The sequence below is a fragment of the Hippoglossus hippoglossus genome, chromosome 17 (assembly GCF_009819705.1).
Source record: "Hippoglossus hippoglossus isolate fHipHip1 chromosome 17, fHipHip1.pri, whole genome shotgun sequence".
Lineage (NCBI taxonomy): Eukaryota > Metazoa > Chordata > Actinopteri > Pleuronectiformes > Pleuronectidae > Hippoglossus > Hippoglossus hippoglossus.
The window spans coordinates 5,895,843-5,913,609 of record NC_047167.1 but is presented as its reverse complement, the minus strand read 5'-3'; the positions used below and the strand labels follow the sequence as shown (position 1 = coordinate 5,913,609).

At 41.2% G+C, this 17,767-nt stretch overlaps 1 protein-coding gene across 3 annotated transcripts in view; it reads left to right on the top strand.

The window, feature by feature from the left end:
* Positions 1-17,767, top strand: part of carmil3 (capping protein regulator and myosin 1 linker 3) — a 94,249-nt gene extending 76,482 nt beyond the window's left edge. For 2 of the 3 annotated variants that reach the window (XM_034614797.1, XM_034614798.1), the window contains exons 29-40: positions 1,387-1,512; positions 3,951-4,017; positions 4,495-4,682; positions 5,682-5,761; positions 8,028-8,147; positions 9,491-9,656; positions 11,421-11,787; positions 14,044-14,150; positions 14,245-14,452; positions 14,739-14,810; positions 15,173-15,292; positions 17,029-17,767. In XM_034614797.1, coding sequence (XP_034470688.1) covers positions 1,387-1,512; positions 3,951-4,017; positions 4,495-4,682; positions 5,682-5,761; positions 8,028-8,147; positions 9,491-9,656; positions 11,421-11,787; positions 14,044-14,150; positions 14,245-14,452; positions 14,739-14,810; positions 15,173-15,292; positions 17,029-17,069 — 1,662 coding nt within the window. In that variant the 3' untranslated portion in view covers positions 17,070-17,767. The remainder of the gene's footprint in view (positions 1-1,386; positions 1,513-3,950; positions 4,018-4,494; positions 4,683-5,681; positions 5,762-8,027; positions 8,148-9,490; positions 9,657-11,420; positions 11,788-14,043; positions 14,151-14,244; positions 14,453-14,738; positions 14,811-15,172; positions 15,293-17,028) is intronic. The other variant, XM_034614799.1, reaches the window with a different exon arrangement.

The following is a 17,767-nucleotide window of genomic DNA, read 5'->3' as shown; positions in this document are numbered from 1 at the left end:
ACGTTGTATTTTTCATATCCAGTCCAACTTCAGTCAGAGTGGGGAGAGAACACAAAACCCACCAAAACTGTGTTTCTCTTCATGGTAAATAGTGAGTTTATGTAGGTGTGTGATTCATCATTCATTTAAAAAAGTTTCAGGACCTTGAAAGTGGTCTCAGGAGACGTGCCTGAGACACGCAGCTCACACAGGCAGTGTGGCCGCTCTTACCTGGAAAGCAAAATGAAATGCACGATGTCCCGCGACTCACACGCACCTGTTTTGCCTCCAGTGTGACCTGGGATTGATGTTGATCCAGACACCCTCAGACACACACCCACTGCCTCATTGGTTGGATTGTTCTCACACTTGCTTCTTACCAACAGCAACATATTTGTATTACTTCTATGTTAATAATAATCCATATTTAACCTACTACAGCTTCAAGGAAACCACTCACGGCTGTGTACATCCAGTGACATGTGCAGTGTTTGTGCATGATATGAGGGTTTGTGAGTCAATATATTTTCATAGAAAGATGAGTCATGGATTGAAAGGGAACAAGCATGTTTTCTCCAAAGCCTTGTATCCATTAGTGTTTAAAATGTCTATTACAGATCACACACGTTATTGATATTGTTATATTACTGTGCCTCCAGCCACATCAGCCTGTAACAGTGCTGTAGAGTCGGCACAGAAATGCTACCGGATTACAATCGAATGTCAAAATCAACACCAAACTATGTGTTTCAATGTATTGAGTTAAGAATCCGTAATTCTCCAAAACTTAAATGTAAGGCTTTTTCTAACATGTCCAACTGTGATGCTTCTGGAAACATTTCGATGTGAATCTTCTAGGCTCTGAAAAATCTGGTGTTCTTGAGTTTCTATACTTTTTGAAGTCAGCAGCTCTGGTTTGGTGTCTTTGGAATTAAGGATCAGAAGTATAAAGCAAGGAGAGCCATGTCCTCAGAGACGACACACCAGCTAAATCATGAGCCAGCTGAGGACACGATCGCACCCTGCACGTTCTCCTCTCCATAAAATTCAAATGTTTAAAGTGAAGCCAGTGAAAACTGAGGCAAAAATAGCTTTCTGGCAGGGACACTCCACTGCTGTGTTTTGTATTCCATTCACTGACTCGACTGTTACATCTCCTTCTCCTTCCCTTGTTTCACTGAAGTGCCAGAGTGTACTTCATTATGCCTCTGTCCACTTTGATTATCAAGAGACTGCATCTTATTCTGTATATTATGTCTATATATTTTTTTGTTTTTGTTTTTCCTCAGGATTTACAAACGCAACAGTACAAAGTTCAACTGGCGGACATGCGTCTCTTCTGAGACTGTGTTGAGGCATATTGTCGCGTATATGTGATGGTGCACGTGTTTGATGTGTGTGTCACAGCTGCGGCAGGTGTCTCAGGCAAAGCGTTGGGACGACGTTGGGACGGGAAGACGCACGATCAGACAGTCGAGAATAGTGGAGTCTCTGGAATTCACTGATGAGGACCTCGGAGTCAACCTGGGAATAGTAAGTGCAGTTATTTGATTTACAGCAAATGAATGACAACAATTTTGATAATATGCTGTTAAAGTTAAAGTTCCTCAACAAAAGGGGAGAAAACATTCACCAGTTTCCACTTCTGAAATGAGAGAATTTCCCTTTTTCAAACAATTATTGTCTAATTGGAGTTTTGACTGTTTTAATAATCTGTTTGAAAATGTTCCTTGGGGCTGTTTGATGTCTCTTTAAGAACAATGCAGTTTCGCATAATTTTTGGCTATTGTGACTTGAATACACGGAGCCAACTTTAGACAATTAGGGGAAAAAACAAGTCGTAGCCATGAGTTAATAAGGATCAAAATTCGACCCTACATCACTTGGTCTGCACCAGTATCACCAGGCTGGCTCCTGATTCTCTCTCACTGGGCACTAGACATGTAAGTGCACTTTAGGGCCCTGTGTTGTTATTGGATAGTGTTTCCACCACGTCTGACCCTCCTCAGAGTCAGTGCAGACAAAAGCAGCTAAATTATGTTAGTTAGTTAGTTAGTTAGTTATCTATCTCATTATTATTTTTTCCTGGACACGCATTATTTCATGGCCACCACTTATTTTTTTGTTTCCAAATGTAATTGCTCTTTTTAAGCAATACTAACTAAAAAAAACAAAACAGGGATGTGTTATTTTTAAAGTCCACTCAATAAGTTAACAAAAATAAAACAGATATGCTGTGAGCACCGTGTTCTGAAGGACTCCTTCACGTTTCCATGAGTGATCGCGCCGTGTGCCATATAAAATAACAGTGGTAACACAAGACTTTCAGTGTCTCCCAAGCATTTCACTTTCTCAGTCAGTGCATGCAGCCATTTGCCAGCTGACTTAGTTACTGTATCGAGTCGATGCTTCTCTCACACAGCTTAAACGTTTCCAGTCTACTGAGTGTTCCCACCCCTGCAGTGGGCACTGGCGAACCTAAACACAAAGGCTTTTTTTTAATTCTCGCCTTAGTATTTATTATTACAACTGTTCTCTTCAGCACAGTAGAGATTGGTTTATTTTTCTTCAGATTCTGCACCAAATACATTCAATGGTGGGAAACACCCACAGCACTCCTGCAGTGTACATTGTAGGGCTGTTGAATTGTGCTGCGTTATACATTACTAGTGCAGTGCCCGTGCTAAACCTGACTGTTAAGAAGGGGTTGTGTACTCGGCCTGTGCTGATGCTGGACACCTGAAGCTGGGCCACCGCTGCCACAGAAGTTCATCTCTTTATTCACTGTTCGGTGAAGCTCAACTCGGTACACAGAACCCTGAACTGGAGAATCAGTCGAGGTTGCCATTGTTGTGAACGCGCCTGTCGTCAAGAACGTGGTTGATGAGTCCCAGCAGCCACTGCTAATGAGTGTTGGTTTATTCAAAAACTATTAATATTCAACATATCATGTGTCCAAAACACAACGAATTTGACCGTGCCCTTCATTGTGTGCAGTACACATGGCAAGTGTGAAGCTGATGAGATGAACATTTCTTGAGATATGTGAGTCACAGACAGCGATTTGTATTACATTACATTACATTTCATTTAGCTGACGCTTTTATCGACTTTTAGCGACTTACAATAAGTGCATTCAACCATGAGGGTACAAACTCAGAACAACAAGAATCAAGAAAGTACAATTTTCTTCAAGAAAGCCAAACTACAAAGTTACTATAAGTAAGTGCCATTTAAGTGCTACTAAATTTTTTGTTTAAACTAAAGATTTTTTTGATTTTTTTATTCAAGGTATAGTATGAAGAGGTGTGTTTTTAGTTTGCGGCGGAAGATGTGTAGACTTTCTGCTGTCCTGATGTCATTGGGGAGCTCGTTCCACCATTTAGGAACCAGGAGAGCAGAGAGTCATGATTTTGTTGAGTGTTTAGCTCGCAGTGAGGGAGCAACAAGCCGATTGGCAGATGCAGAGCGGGGTGAACGGGCTGGGGTGTAACGTTTGACCATGTCCTGGATGTAGACTGGACCCGATCTGGAGTGGAGAGATTTGGATGGGTGTGTGGGTCGGTAGATAGATGGATGAATATGTGGGTGAGTGGATGGATGGATGAATATGAGGGTGGATGGATGCATGGGTGCATTGGTCTGTGGATGGATGAATAAGTGGGTGGGTGGATGGATTCATAATCTTGGAGAACAAAAATAATCGAGGCATCTTTCATAACAAGAAGCAGCTCCACAGCAGCACAAACTGCAGTCTCCAACAGGATCATAAAGTTGAATTAACACGTCTCTGAAACAGTTTCATCAAAACCTGAACATTGAAACCTTCACAGAGGTGGGATTTATGGCAGGACTGTTGTACTAGACTTTTATTAGTTGTAGTCAGCTCTGCCTAATAAACTGAGTGTACCTGGACCTTGTCTCACAAATAAAACCACCGCTCATTATATAACTGTCTCCTCTGATGAAAGGATACCATGGCTATTAAGAAGCGGAGCTCCAGAACCAGAAGAATCCGTCCTGTCTCCACCAGACTGAGTGAGTTTTCTGCCTCGTGCTGCTGCAGCGTGATGTATTTCAAATAAATACACAAAGGGTCAGGGTCAATTGACGTTCAAGTACATGAAAAAAAAAGTACTGCATTTCATCAGCCACACAAAGTATGCAACTTTTTCTTAGTCTGTGCCAAAGCTCATCCTATTAGAATTCATTTTTGCATGCGAGTTATGTTCGAATTAAAGCATTAACATTGTTCTGTGATGTTGTCCTCAGGCTAAACTCTTTCCACTTTGGTGGTAATGTTATAAGAATAAGAATTTCTGTTCATTGTGAACCATTTCCTGCTTCACAGCAATCGACCTGTTGGTGTTTCTTTTTAGTTTTTTATCTCAAATTGATTTAAAAGTTTCATATTTGAGTTAACAAAAGTCTGATTTCAAGAGCTCTTTCATAATTCGTATAGAGAAAATGAAAATGCCAGTTTTGCCAACGTCCCTTTCTTCCGTCTCACTTTAGGTTTAGGTGACGAATCCAACTCCTCTCCTACCCCACCTGCCCAACCCCACTCTTCCCCTCTTACCCACTCAGCATCATGGGAGTGTCTGTCCACCCTCCCCACCAACGGATCGCCCTTACGTCACGTGACCCACGTCCGGCCACGCCCCCCGCGGAGACACAGAGCAGGGCACCTCCCTCCTGAATCTGTGAGTTGATGCCATGTAGCGTGGACTGTATGTAAAGATGGATGACATGAACAGTGGTGTATAGGAAAATTACCAGATTTCAGTTATCAGGTATAGCTCAATGACTGTAAGAAAAGAGCAGAGGCTGAACACACGTTGTACAAACACACCCACACACACACTTATATACTCGAGTTATTCGATATCTACCGTACTGTTAAAAAATTTAAATAAGAAGAATACTGTGACGTTTTTAGAATTTTGTCATCATCTTTGTACCAAAGTGTCGGTACTTGTGACATCCCTACTCCCACTCAACAAATACTATGAGATCCAATATTTTTTCTATTGGCAGCATGGTACATATATTTAATTGCTCCTGCATTAATTCTTTAATGCAGCGTGAAGGTAGTCCATGTATTTTATAGGACAGGGAGGGTGTAGAGGTGAGAAAATAAGCCCAATATGTATATATATATATATATATATATTTTTTTTCCAATCTGTTGACTGACTGTTTTGTGTGAACCTTTGTTCTTCATTTTGTTTATCATGCCAGTGGCACTCTCCAAAAATAAGTTCCTTTTAAAGTGGGAAGCTGTCGCATGTGTCTGAGTGACTCAAATGTTAATCATGCACAGCCATCTCCTAGGGGCTGGGGGGGCGGCCTCCAACTTAGTGAGTTTGTTTGGATACTTTTATGAAAGGTTTATTTTATTTTTTTAGTGGTTCAAACCTGGTACAAACTCAGTTAGGGCAGCACGGTGAGGAGTTGTTTTACAAAACAGACTTCTGTTGGCAGTGGATTCAGGTTTACCAGCCAACCATTTGAAATGATAATACCTTCTGCCAGCCTTTTAGCTTTTTGTTGACGTGGTAGATTAATCTTTGTTGTTCTCTCTCTGTGTGTGTGTGTGTGTGTGTGTGTGTGTGTGTGTGTGTGTGTGTGTGTGTGTGTGTGTGTGTGTGTGTGTGTGTGTGTGTGTGTGTGTGTGTGTGTGTGTGTGTGTGTGTGTGTAGCACTCCTCGGAGAACGGAGCGGTCAACATGTTGGAGGATGGACTACCTGATTTCTACAGCAAGAGAGTTCTACCTGACAGGTAGCTGACAATCAGTTTTATTTTTGTGTTGTCATGAAAAAAATGCTAATCAATATCAGAAAAATGTCAATATCGAATTACCATGGTGACCACACACACACTCGTATCAGTTCCCAAAACATTATTTATTTTCTAAATCAAGATCAATGAATCGTTTCAGATCCGCACCAAAATTCAATGGGTTCTTCCTTCCACCAAGTTTTGTAAAAAAAAAATCTGTCTCGTAGTGTTTTTGCGATCCTGTTAACTAACTAGCAAACGATGATTAAGACATAACCTCCTTGGCGGAGTTAACAATGTTGGTGAACGGGACCTGAGGCAGATTATGCAACACTCCTGACAATGGTTTGACAATATTCAACTGATTTACAGGTAGCATGTTACTGGGCATGCAAATAAGGTACTGCCTGCCTAGAGATTGGCCATTTCAAGTCAAAGTTAGGTTTTTTTTTTTTTTTTACCTCTAATGACCCTTGTGTGGGTAAAAAGCTGTTATTGTAATGTCAAGCTGATCAGCTGATCAAGCACAGTCATTTGAGATCCCAGGGTTAAATTGACACATAGTACATAGTACCATGGATACTATATAGATGGATGGATTAGATTGAATCTCCAAAGTAATTCTGAAAATAAACAATTGTAAAAAGGCATGGTCATCATCGTCCTGTCTTCTCAACTAGTGAGCATAATGATGGCATAGCTTTCTCATAATTATCATGTGGAGATTTAATTACAAGATGCCAAGTTGTAATCCTGACACAATGAGTCATAATTATTGTAGACTTTATAATTACGAGATAATGCTTGGATTTTGTTCTCATTTGGTGAATGTGATCTAGCTTCAAAACTATCTTCTAATAGTATCAGTGCATTAAAAATGGAAATGTCATCAATGCTCAATCACATTATGTTGAATGTAACAGTATCACTTGAATTGTATTTCATTTGAATAAGATGCATAGTCTTACATTAGGGTACATTAGAGCACCAACAACACAAAATGAAATAACACCTATTAACCTAACAAATCTAACACTCAAAAAAACACTGATGTGATGAAAACTACATAATTAATGGAGACCGTTTTTTGAGAAAAAATTATTTGATGTTTGATATTTGCGACAATCGTCTCAGACAGAAACCCGAATTAGAGGGAGGGAGAGAACAAGCTGACTGGGAAGCATCACCAACCGAATCATCCCTACTTGTACAGCTGTATATACAAATGTATACGCGTTTTCAGCCATGACTTCATCCATAGTTTGTTTTTTTTCTGCTGCAAAACGGAGCACCTGACATCGGTCCTCCTCCATGTTGGTTTTTCTTCTGAAATCACACCTAAAAGTTGTTTGCTAACCGCCATTAAAAAAAACTGAAGAAGAAGTTATTTTCTCTTTCTGTGACATTTCAAGTCTTTGGAATCGCCACTGTGAAATAAGTCCCTGCAAACGGCAAGCGTGTGGTCTAACGTTCTGGCCAGATCGTCCAGTGTGTGCGCTCTGACGATTTTAGAATTAAAATCAGTTAAATCTGTCTTTCAAGACTCAACCTTCAACAACCAGAGCTTCTCTAGCTTGAAGATATCACTACACTAGCTGAAAGAAACTAAATAAACTAAACTTGGTAAAATTACAGTCAAATTAGTGAGTCGTGAGTGGTTTTATTGGATAAAACATGACTTCCTCAGTTTGGGTTCAGTGTTTAAGGTGGTGCTAGATAGCGACGCTAGCCATTTATAACCAAATTATAGTATAGACGTGTCACAGCTCAAAAACTTTAGGTTGATCCACAAACATTGCTCATAAATGTGCAACTCAAAGCTGCAGTTTGTCTTCTCCAGCCACATGATGGTGATGGCTCCCAAACAATGATGAGGCTGCATGGCAAAATGTGCCCAATGCCAACAATGCCAGACAGTGCATGAGTAAAGATTAACTGGCAGCAAAAACTATGCCTTCTGTCAAACTTGTTAAACCATCTGCACAGGCCACTCAGAATACAAAGTCTGTTATCTGTCAGTGTTAAATGGAGCATTAGCATAAGTAATGTAGTATGCACAGTGTAGGCAGCTGTGAGGGATCAGGTTGTCAGTGTGGACTTCTACAGAAAACTTGTCAATTACAGTTGGGGCTGATGGGATCAGTCCATTTCAGGGAAATGACCTCTAACTCTCGATCTTACTGTTTTTAGCCCTTTTTACTCCGTTTTTTTTTACCAATATCCTCATCTCTCTTCCTTTCTTTCCTCTGCTTTCTCTTCCATTCAGTCAGTTGTCATCCCTCCATCAGGCCCAGTCGCTGCGGAGGAAGAAAAGACGCAGCGTGTTGTCCATTTTCTCTGGCTTCCGCAAGAACCGCAACTCCACCATCTCTAATCAGGACTCCGAGTTAGTACGCTGCTGAGGGGCTGAGTGGAAGGAGGGAGTGAAAGTAACATTGAAATGCACAGACCTAGAGAACGAGACGGCTGTTAAATTAAGCCAGTGCTGGGCATTAACCTCGCTTTATAGCTTCATAAATATTTTAATGGAAGAAAATATTTTGCCGTCTCTTTTTTACTTTGGTTTGAATTTATGTCACCGGGTGCATTAAAGCTGCTGTTACAACGGGACCGTAGTTTATAAAGGAGAAAATACAATCTTTAGACTTATATATTTTTTTTTTAAATCAATAACACGGATAATAACAGAAAGAAAAGAATGGCGCTCCTTGCAAACTCCAACATTAAAAGCAGGTACACGCTTGGACAACATGGAGGAGAAGAGGCACTCAGTGGGAGCTCCAATGTGTTTCAGCCGACAGAAGTGGTTCCAAGATGAACCCAATGGGATTGTGACCAAACCAAAACCTGGTGGTGCAGCCGCCTCTGCTGGTCAACAGCCTCGTTCCACAACAGTACAGCAGCGTGACAGAGAGGAATAAAAGAATGGATGACTCATCCGAAGGCCATGCAGCTATAGATAAGAACAGCCTCTTAAAACTGTTTACTGGGTTTTACCTCCAGATTGTTGCTAAGCAATCAAAGAGGTTGTTGCTGCATTAACTTGGCTTTCCTCTCAACTCCATCTCTTCTGTCCTCATTACTGCAGGACAGTGAGCGTGGACAGTGAAATAGAATCTGCAACAAAGATCTGTCCATTAACTGTGGACATTTTTTTTTTCACTGTGAAAAGGATGCAGGAGGGTTGGGCACTGAAATCAGGTGCCTACACGGCAGGTACTTACTGAACTGAATCACAGCGCAGACTTTGGTGCTGAATTTCAGTGCATAAGCCATTTACTGCCCTGCCCATGGGGACGTGAACATCACTGCACATGCCTTGTTAGCACAACCCTGCCCGTGGCAGTAGGGAGACAATTGATCGAGCTAGAGTATTTTGCTGAAACTGTTATCTAGTGTGAAATTATTGTAGTTGGGTTAGGTGATTTGGTTATTAGAGTTTTACACTTATTCATTCACGTATCGGATACAAGTTGGGCACCGGAACTGTTTTACAAGTATCGATTTAGCACAGATATTGAGAAAAAACAAACAATATCCAGCCCTAGGAAACGCATGCTTTTATTGTATATTGTAGTTTAAAAAAGGTTTGTTAATTTACAGCATATAAAAATGCAGCAATGTGAGTCCGTTTGAGGACAAATCCCTCATTGTGTCTTGGCCTCAAATGTCAAGACTCAACTCAGACATCAAACATGTTTTTGTTTCTCCGTCTGTTTGCCCCAGCAGCGCCTCAGAAAACGTCTACTCCATGATTCAGCACCCTAAGGACCCAATGAGGCCGGAGTGCTCTATTCCAGGAGCAAACGGGACCACGGCGTCTCCTCGGCCGATGCCGGGTGTACCTGGGCATGGAATGAGGCCTGGCAGCCCCCCCTGCCTCATCCAAAGACAGGTACATTGTCTGGGACAGTCTGATGCTGTGACCACTGAATTCTCAATGCTGCGCTACAGCTAATCGTGCTATTGAAAGCATAAGAGTGTGTATTTTACTTCCATATTGGCTGAGTGTTTTTTAGCACACATTGCTCTGTGAAACTTTGCACCAATCTGGCACAAAAGAATATTTAAAGTTCACGCAAATTTGTTCTAGTGCTCTTTTTCTAGTCTGCTTCCAATCGAACTCAGGATCCAAGTTGTCAGCATCCGTCTTCCACTTCCTACAGTCCCACACTACATGACACCATATATAGATACGTGCTGTGCCCACCACCTGCTATTCTCAGTCTCAGCCTGTTTGTCTTAAGTGTGGAGGACTACGTTTTACTCTTTTCCAGTGTTTTATTTGAAAATTTGATGTATATTAAAAAAAGGTGCATTTGTGGTTTAAGAGCAAAAATCTATCTCAGTATATTTTAACATCTCCTCGCTCATGCTTCTCTAGGGAGCTCCAGCAAGAACAGGTTGTTTTGTATTGGTTTCTCAGCCTGTCTTCTGAGTGGGCACTGTTTTCTGAGTAACACACGACCAGGAGACCACTGTAATTTGGTAAAAATCACCAGTAAATACAGTTGGTAATGGTCAGTCAGCACAGAAATGAACTGGAAGGTCAAATTCCAACTATAGAGCTCCTGTATTGTAGAAAGAATTCGAATGGCAGTGGAGCTCATACCTCCGCCAAGGCCCAACAGTCACCTCACATTCAGTCAAGCTGCACCAAACTGCACACACAGATAGCAGTTCCCTAAATAAGTAAGATTTTTTTCATCAAGATCCATTAACTATACCCTGGGCAATCTAAAAAAAATGTGGAAAAACTACCCATCTTGAAATGTTACAGAAAGTGATGGGGAAAATTCCTGGATCCCTCCCCTGATCCGTATCATCACCATAATTGAATATGTTCTTTTCTGACCCATACTGCATCCTCCTAACAAGACTTGTGAAAATCCGTCGAATTTTTGTGCAATCTTGCTCACAAACAAACATATAAACAACTTCTAACCGAGGGAAAGGGGTGAAACATAACCTTGGAGGAGTTTTAGCCTCTGTGAAATTAAATATACAACTTCCTGACATCCAACGATTGTGCAGTGTTTCCTCGACCTGTTTCTGACTCTTATACTTGTGAGAGTTTGTGACTCTTATACTTATACGTGATTGCTTGTTGTTGTGTTGTTAATAAAGTTAGTGGGCCGTACTGGGAGAGTACCCGAGAGACTGTTTCTGACATCACAAGGATACCTGGGTGTTGACGGCTCCTTTTGAAGGCACAGTGTCTGAATATGGGCTGTGTGCAAATCTCTGTGGATTCAGTGCTTTGATACCTTCGCAGTGTTAATGCAGCACCTAGATCTGCTCTTATCAAACTGACATATAAATCTCACTTTCTACAATACGGGGCCTTTAAATCTTTGCTCAAACGTGCGCTCACACATGTGAAAACAAATGCGTGTGTGTTTGTGAAGAGATTTGAAGTCATTTAAATCCCTTTGGCTCTCAAAGCAGAGTCTGTGGATCCTCTGAGGAACTTCCCTATGCTAAATGAGACAATTTAGTTTGGGCCTAATTGAATTCACTACAATTTAAAATCTCATCAATAAGCTTAACTCTCACCACAGTCTGGAAACTAGAGAGCACCTGATATGTAAATATATAAGGTGTAATATTTGGTTTGTTTGCAGATTTGATGTATCTCTCTTTCTCCGTCCCTGTTCAGTCCACCGACCTGGTCAGCATGGTGTACAGCTGCATCGGAGCGGAAATCGATGACTCCGATGGCAGCAGCTCCTGTGACATGAAGGCGATGGACCAGGACACCGACAGATCGACCACCATCTCAGACGCCCCCACAGATACTCGGACTAACGGCCACGTGGTGTCCGCCAAACAGCAGACGGAAAGACAGATGGAGGCGGGCCGGCAGGAGAGGATCGTACCTCTGACAGACTCGCGGGCCGAGATGGAGGAGGACAGACACAGTGGTGGGAGTGTGACCCCCTGTGGGCTGAGGCCAGAGCCGCCACCACAGAGCACCAAGCCCAGTCTGACTGTCATGAGGCAGAGACACCTGCAGGAGAGTCTAGGTACTGCAAGTTAAACATTAACAGTATTGTATTAACAGTTTTAAGTTATTCACTGTTTCATATTCCTGATGCAGGCAGCCAAACTGACTCTCTGAATTCTTACCTTTCTAAACACAAAATGGTGTGCGTACATTCAAAGTGTAAAAGAACAAATCACAAAACACAGACACCTCATATTTGCATAGGTCCCACTTGTAATGAATTGAACCGATCACCTAATGAAATGCAAGCATGTTGGTTTACTTTAACGACTTAACCCTGGTGAGAAGCATTGTTGTTTAATTGCTGATGACATGCTTCTTACAGTTCAAACAAATGTCAGTAATGGAAACAACAAGGCGACTGGATTGTAAATGATTGTTTTGAGTGTCTGTTTCAGTGAAGTACAGACGTTTCATGTTATACACTTTCCCACATTTCCACATCGCTGAAATGATTACTGTAGTTACTCAATGTACTACCCAGTGGTCACCGTGTTTCAAACTGTTTCGACAACCTAATGTGGGCAGCCTCACTCTTGTGTCAGTGTCTCACATTAATTATTCAAACTGTGGCAGCCTCAGTCCAATTCAACTCAACACACTTTCATAATGATCAGAATAATTTTTTCATAACATATTAGATCAGTCACTGGGTATATGTTACCGTTGTTTCATGTGAGCAGCAGCACTGTTATTTCTTGCTCCCTCGTTCTCTCTCACGGACATGTTCACACGTCTGTGTTGTGTCTATGTTGACTGGTTACAACATCCAGAACCTTTTTAATGTCTTTAGACATCTTGTTGCATCTGTCCTCCGTGTCTCTAAACCAGATGGCACTTAAATCTACTAAATGGGTTTAGTTTGCAATTTAACCAATGAAAATGTTGGATATTCTGAAAAGGAAACCAGAAGTTTTTTTTCTTCTCTTTTGTTTATTTGCCATTGCTATTTAATAAGGCAAAAGTATTTTTTAATAACTAAATTAATCAATGGAATAAACAATAGAATACTCAAGTATTTAAACATAGCTGCGCTAGCTCACTCTATTTTAGATGGATACATTTACAAGTAATTTGAAACATGGTTTGATGATGCATAGTGAAGTTAAACTCTTGATTTAATTATCTGAAGTTTCAGTGATGTGCCATATTAAATTAACAATTCAAGGTTTTCAAACTCATTATTACGTTGATGTTATTTGAGGAGGTGTGCATTGCAATGAAAGCTAGATGCTGTTGATGAACAATGTTGTGATGCTCTTATTTCTCTACATTTCATGAAGCGTGTCTTTTTCCCACTTCAAAGTCTCTGGGTAAAAAAACTGAAATAAAGCAGCTCAACATCTGAAAACTCGGCCTCATTAAGAGAACATTGGTTATAGGGAGCTCTGTCAATGTGAGTTTAATGAGAGATGAAGTAGAAGAGTGGCATTGATCTGACTGAGCTGAGTCCCAGAGGTCTGCTGCTCTGAACTTCAGGGGCCGTTACAAAGAGAGAGGCTAATTGTTGAGAGCTATTGTTAGTTTCAGGTCTAGACTATGTTACAAGCTGAACCTCTTCAGGTTTCGGTTTCTTGTAGACCTGCCGTCTGGCTCAGAAGGCATTAAAAGATCAGCCGGAGGCCCAACTGGTCATGTCATAAAATCAATGTAAGAATCTGCAACTTGACATTAAAAATGGAGAAAGAGTTCAGAGATGTTCACTTTTCCCCTCTGATTGAAAAGCGTTAAAAATAACTGCTGCAAAGTTTTCCACATAACATCCCTGAACAAATTAACTTGCTTATTAACATATGCTCACATATGTAAAAAAGATGGTCTGTCATTGATCTGTCTCTAACTCTCTATCTATCTCTCTTTATCTTTATCAGTCTCTTTCTCTGTCCATCTCTCTCTCTATTTATATAAATCTCTGTCTCAATCGTTGTGCTGCTCTCTAACGCTCTATCTTTCTCCATCTCTCTGTATATGTGTCTCTCTATCTATCTATTTATCTTTCTATTTATCTCTGTCTAGCTTGCTCATTGTAGTCCCTTAGTCTTAATGCAGAAAATGTAAGAGAAACAAGTCGGTCTTTGGTATTTCATTACATCGTTTTACTTTATATGTAGGTCTCTTTTTTCATTAATTTGATCCATGTTTGGAAAAGATTTCAGCCCTTATCCAACCAAGATTTACGTGGTTAAACAGAATGCACATGAAATGCTTCTGCAAGAGGAGAAGCTTCGGTCGATCGTTGTAAAGGTTGTGTTGTCTTTTCTTTTTCTGTCACCAGAAGAGGCCGGGAGGCTGGAACGAGAAGGAGACCAGAGTGAAAGAAACCGAGAAGAGAAGCAGAGAACAAGAGGACTAGATGGACAGCGTCCTCCTATTCCCAATAAGGTACAGTGTGTAACCAGCATGTAGGGGGGAAAAAAGCATCTCTCACGCAGTAGACTCCTACATCACTGAATACCACTGTATGCTCCACTTTCAGTCCAGTCTTGACCTCTCAAGAGACAAGACCTCTCCAGAAAACACCAAAACCTCACCTGTCAGTCCAGGAGAAGAACCCAGCAGCGAGCAGAGGAGTTTGCCTCCAGCTCAGCCGATCAGTCAAGACGAGGGCGACGCTGAGGGGAAAAGCCCACTGGCGTCATCTGCCAAGCCTGGGACAGAGGAGACAGATCCTGCCATCAGTCAGGGTACGGTAACCTCATTTTACAGGACTGCTATCACCGCCTTGATAGGAGATTTGGCAGAAGTCAAAGTAAAATCCCATTGGGGCCACTTTATTGTCATTTACACATGGCACTATTTGGTTTTCTGTACAGTCATGGTAGCTGTTAATGGTCATATCCAAGTACTGGTAGTTTTTAAGAACTTCAAGGAGATAAAATGTGTCGTTGATGTCAGTAAGGCCATAAAGAGCGAATCAGATGGTGTGCATGTGATGATGATGACTATGATTATGATCATTCCACCAATCAGATGAGGAAGAAGACCGTAATGGATTCCCAGCGACATCACATCACAACAGGAAGTCCAACTCATTTGACATAGGTACTGTTTTACTGACTCTTGTGTATTAGACCGCTGCTTTTGTGCTGCACAAATGTGTGTGTATATATAATATATATACACAGTCTGCATGCTGTTTAGCTACTACATACATGGATGTCATAGATGAATGCACATCTTGCTGTTTTTGATCATAATTCATAACAATGGCGTACAGCCTTTGTTATTTTTTATCAAATGAAAGCAGCACGAGTCTGTTATTTCATGTGCTCCCAAGCCTGTAGAGCACGCTGGCTGTGCACCACTTTGAAGCTTTATCCTGTAACCCCCCCCTTTGAGTTCCTGCACCCCACTGTGTGTGTGTGTGTGTGTGTGTGTGTGTGTCTCCTGCCACTTTCCCTCAGGCATGGAACGGGACAGTCCCTACGATCTGGAGAGGTCCTCCGATCGCAGATTCCCTGTGAAAAAGCCCCGTTTCCCCCAGTACAGAAACAGATCTCTGGACTATTCTCCCGGGACCAGGTGTATGTATCTGTTTCACTTCCCAGGAAAAGTTTGCACCGTCACAGTTATTGCGACATTTATAAAGTTGATTTGAAGTCAAGCAAAACATGTGTAAGTTTTGCCAAATATTTGACTGTGTGTAAACTTTTTCATTTCACTGTACAGTGCATATATGAGTCATACCCTGTGTATTGAAGGCACGCTTGTTTTCCGGTATTCAATATATGGCTGACCGAAGAAAGAGATCACCAGATGTAATTTAAAAAGGTGATTTGGATGTTTCCCAGACACTTGTCACTGCAGCTGGCAGCCGGATCTGACGCTGCCTGGATAAGCGTGTTATTAGACGAGAGCTTCATCATTTGACAAATTAGGACCTTTTATCACTCCTGCTTTAATTGGAGCTGATTCCTATTTGATACCGTGCTCCATTATTGCGATAATAGGCAGCCGTGTTCAGCTGATTCAATATCACTTTCCACACAGAGAGGTTTGGCACCAACGATGAAAACCTCAGGCAGATGAATTCAGGGGCTTCGAATGACGCGGCAAAACCAACGCCAATTTACCCCTGTGATGCAGAACTATATAATTCAAAAACCTGCTGCAGGGCAATTCAATTATCATCAGTGGGAGAGTGATAAAAGGGTCCACGTGGCACAAATGGTGGCAGAGCTGGTCATATAGGGTGTGTGAAACATCAAGCCGATACTTTGTATTCAGGCCTATAGTCACATATCCACATTTGTTTCCCATACAAATTAAAACCTGAATTAAAGTGTAAGAGGGATTACTTCTGTGGGTAATCTGTTTGCTCCTAATTCTGTAGGAAACTTACATTTGCATCATTTGGCCACCTGGGGGGAGCGTGGCAAGCTTAAAACCGCTTAAAACACAACATCTGGCATATTTTCACCTCATAAAAATGATATGGCGAATGTGTTAGCAAACTGTTGTGTAAACACCCAGAAGACACAGAGCAACATTAGCTTTCATTTAGAATAGCTTTCCCTGCCACTTGATCAATGCTAGTCCAATATTTATTCTCCTGGTAGCATTTAGCAGCTGAATGTGCTGCTATGCTCATTGGCTAGCTGCTAACTGTATGTGTGTGATGTTTGGTACTGCAGGACGGTGACTGAAACACCTCACACATGCTCATTAATTGAAAACATCGACTCAAAACTTTATGGAGCTGAGATCAAGTGTGTAATTAGATAGTCCTCTGTGGCACTACAAACTGTATTTGACCCATTGTAAATATGGAATATTGATTATCGTAGCTTAAAACCAACATTAATTGCTACTTTGGCCAATTGGAGGTCACAGAGACAACCAAAGCACAGAGCTTAAAGGTTTACCCATCCAGCAGATTACAGCAACCCTGGCATTTATTTGGAGATGTTTGTGGTCAATAAATCAAATGTTGGCCCCCTTTCCAGCTCCGTTCAAACTCTTGAATCAAATCTGACTTGTAATCTGCTAAATGCTGTGCTGTGTTCACCAGCTACCATGTCTGTGTGGGCTTGTATAGGGTATGTGTATACAGTGGATTTACAGAGCTCTTTCACTGAAGGCTATTGATTGAAAGTGGAATTAAACTGTATACTACACAACATGCTAAATCTCTCAGAAGAGGGAGGGAAGGTTTGGGTGGCAATTGTCTGTGGGCTTGTCTCTACCAGCGACATCTCAGACATTACACACGACGATAAAGCTTTTAAATCATGCAACACTGTTATATTTGCTTCTTTAGGCTGTGACAGTCCCCAGCTCGATAACAGAGATGTGCTATGACGTCACCAGTGGAGCGGGAGAAGTTCGCAGGGAACACCGGACTTGAACATGGAGGACTGGAGAGAGACGAGCTTTTAAAACTGTGCAATCAACTGACGCAGCTTCTTTTTTTCTTCTTCTTCTTTTAATCCATGTTAACATTTGTTGCTGAAAGTGCATGTACTGTATGCTCTCTGTTTTAACTGGTTACACTTGCTATGGTTTTTCTCAGGCATAAAAGAAGCTGTGACCTGCAGTACATAAAGTACTGGTCATTCAAACACCCAGTATTTCAGTATGCTCAGTAACTGTTGTTTTATGCATTTGTGCAGAAATCATTTAATGTTGACAATACTCTCACCCCCCTCCCTGTCCTGACAATCTGCGGCTACTGAAAGTGAAATTTTACTTTAATTACTCTCATGATGTTGTAAATACTGAAATTAAGACTGCACTAGCCATTGTGGTAACTCTACCAGTTAACAATAATGTTTTTATTTGTGATAATATATCATTTGATAAATGTGTTTGTTAGTATGCTTTTGTTGTATGCTGACGGTGATGACTGAGAAATGTGTTATCGTGCGCTCCCATCTCTTCAAGAGTATCTAAGTTCGTGAATCACAGTTTTAATCTGATTTTGCAGGCCTGAAAATGAGTATATTTTCTAAAAATGCTTCTATCAATCAGAATAAATAAAATTGACTTTACAGAAGGAA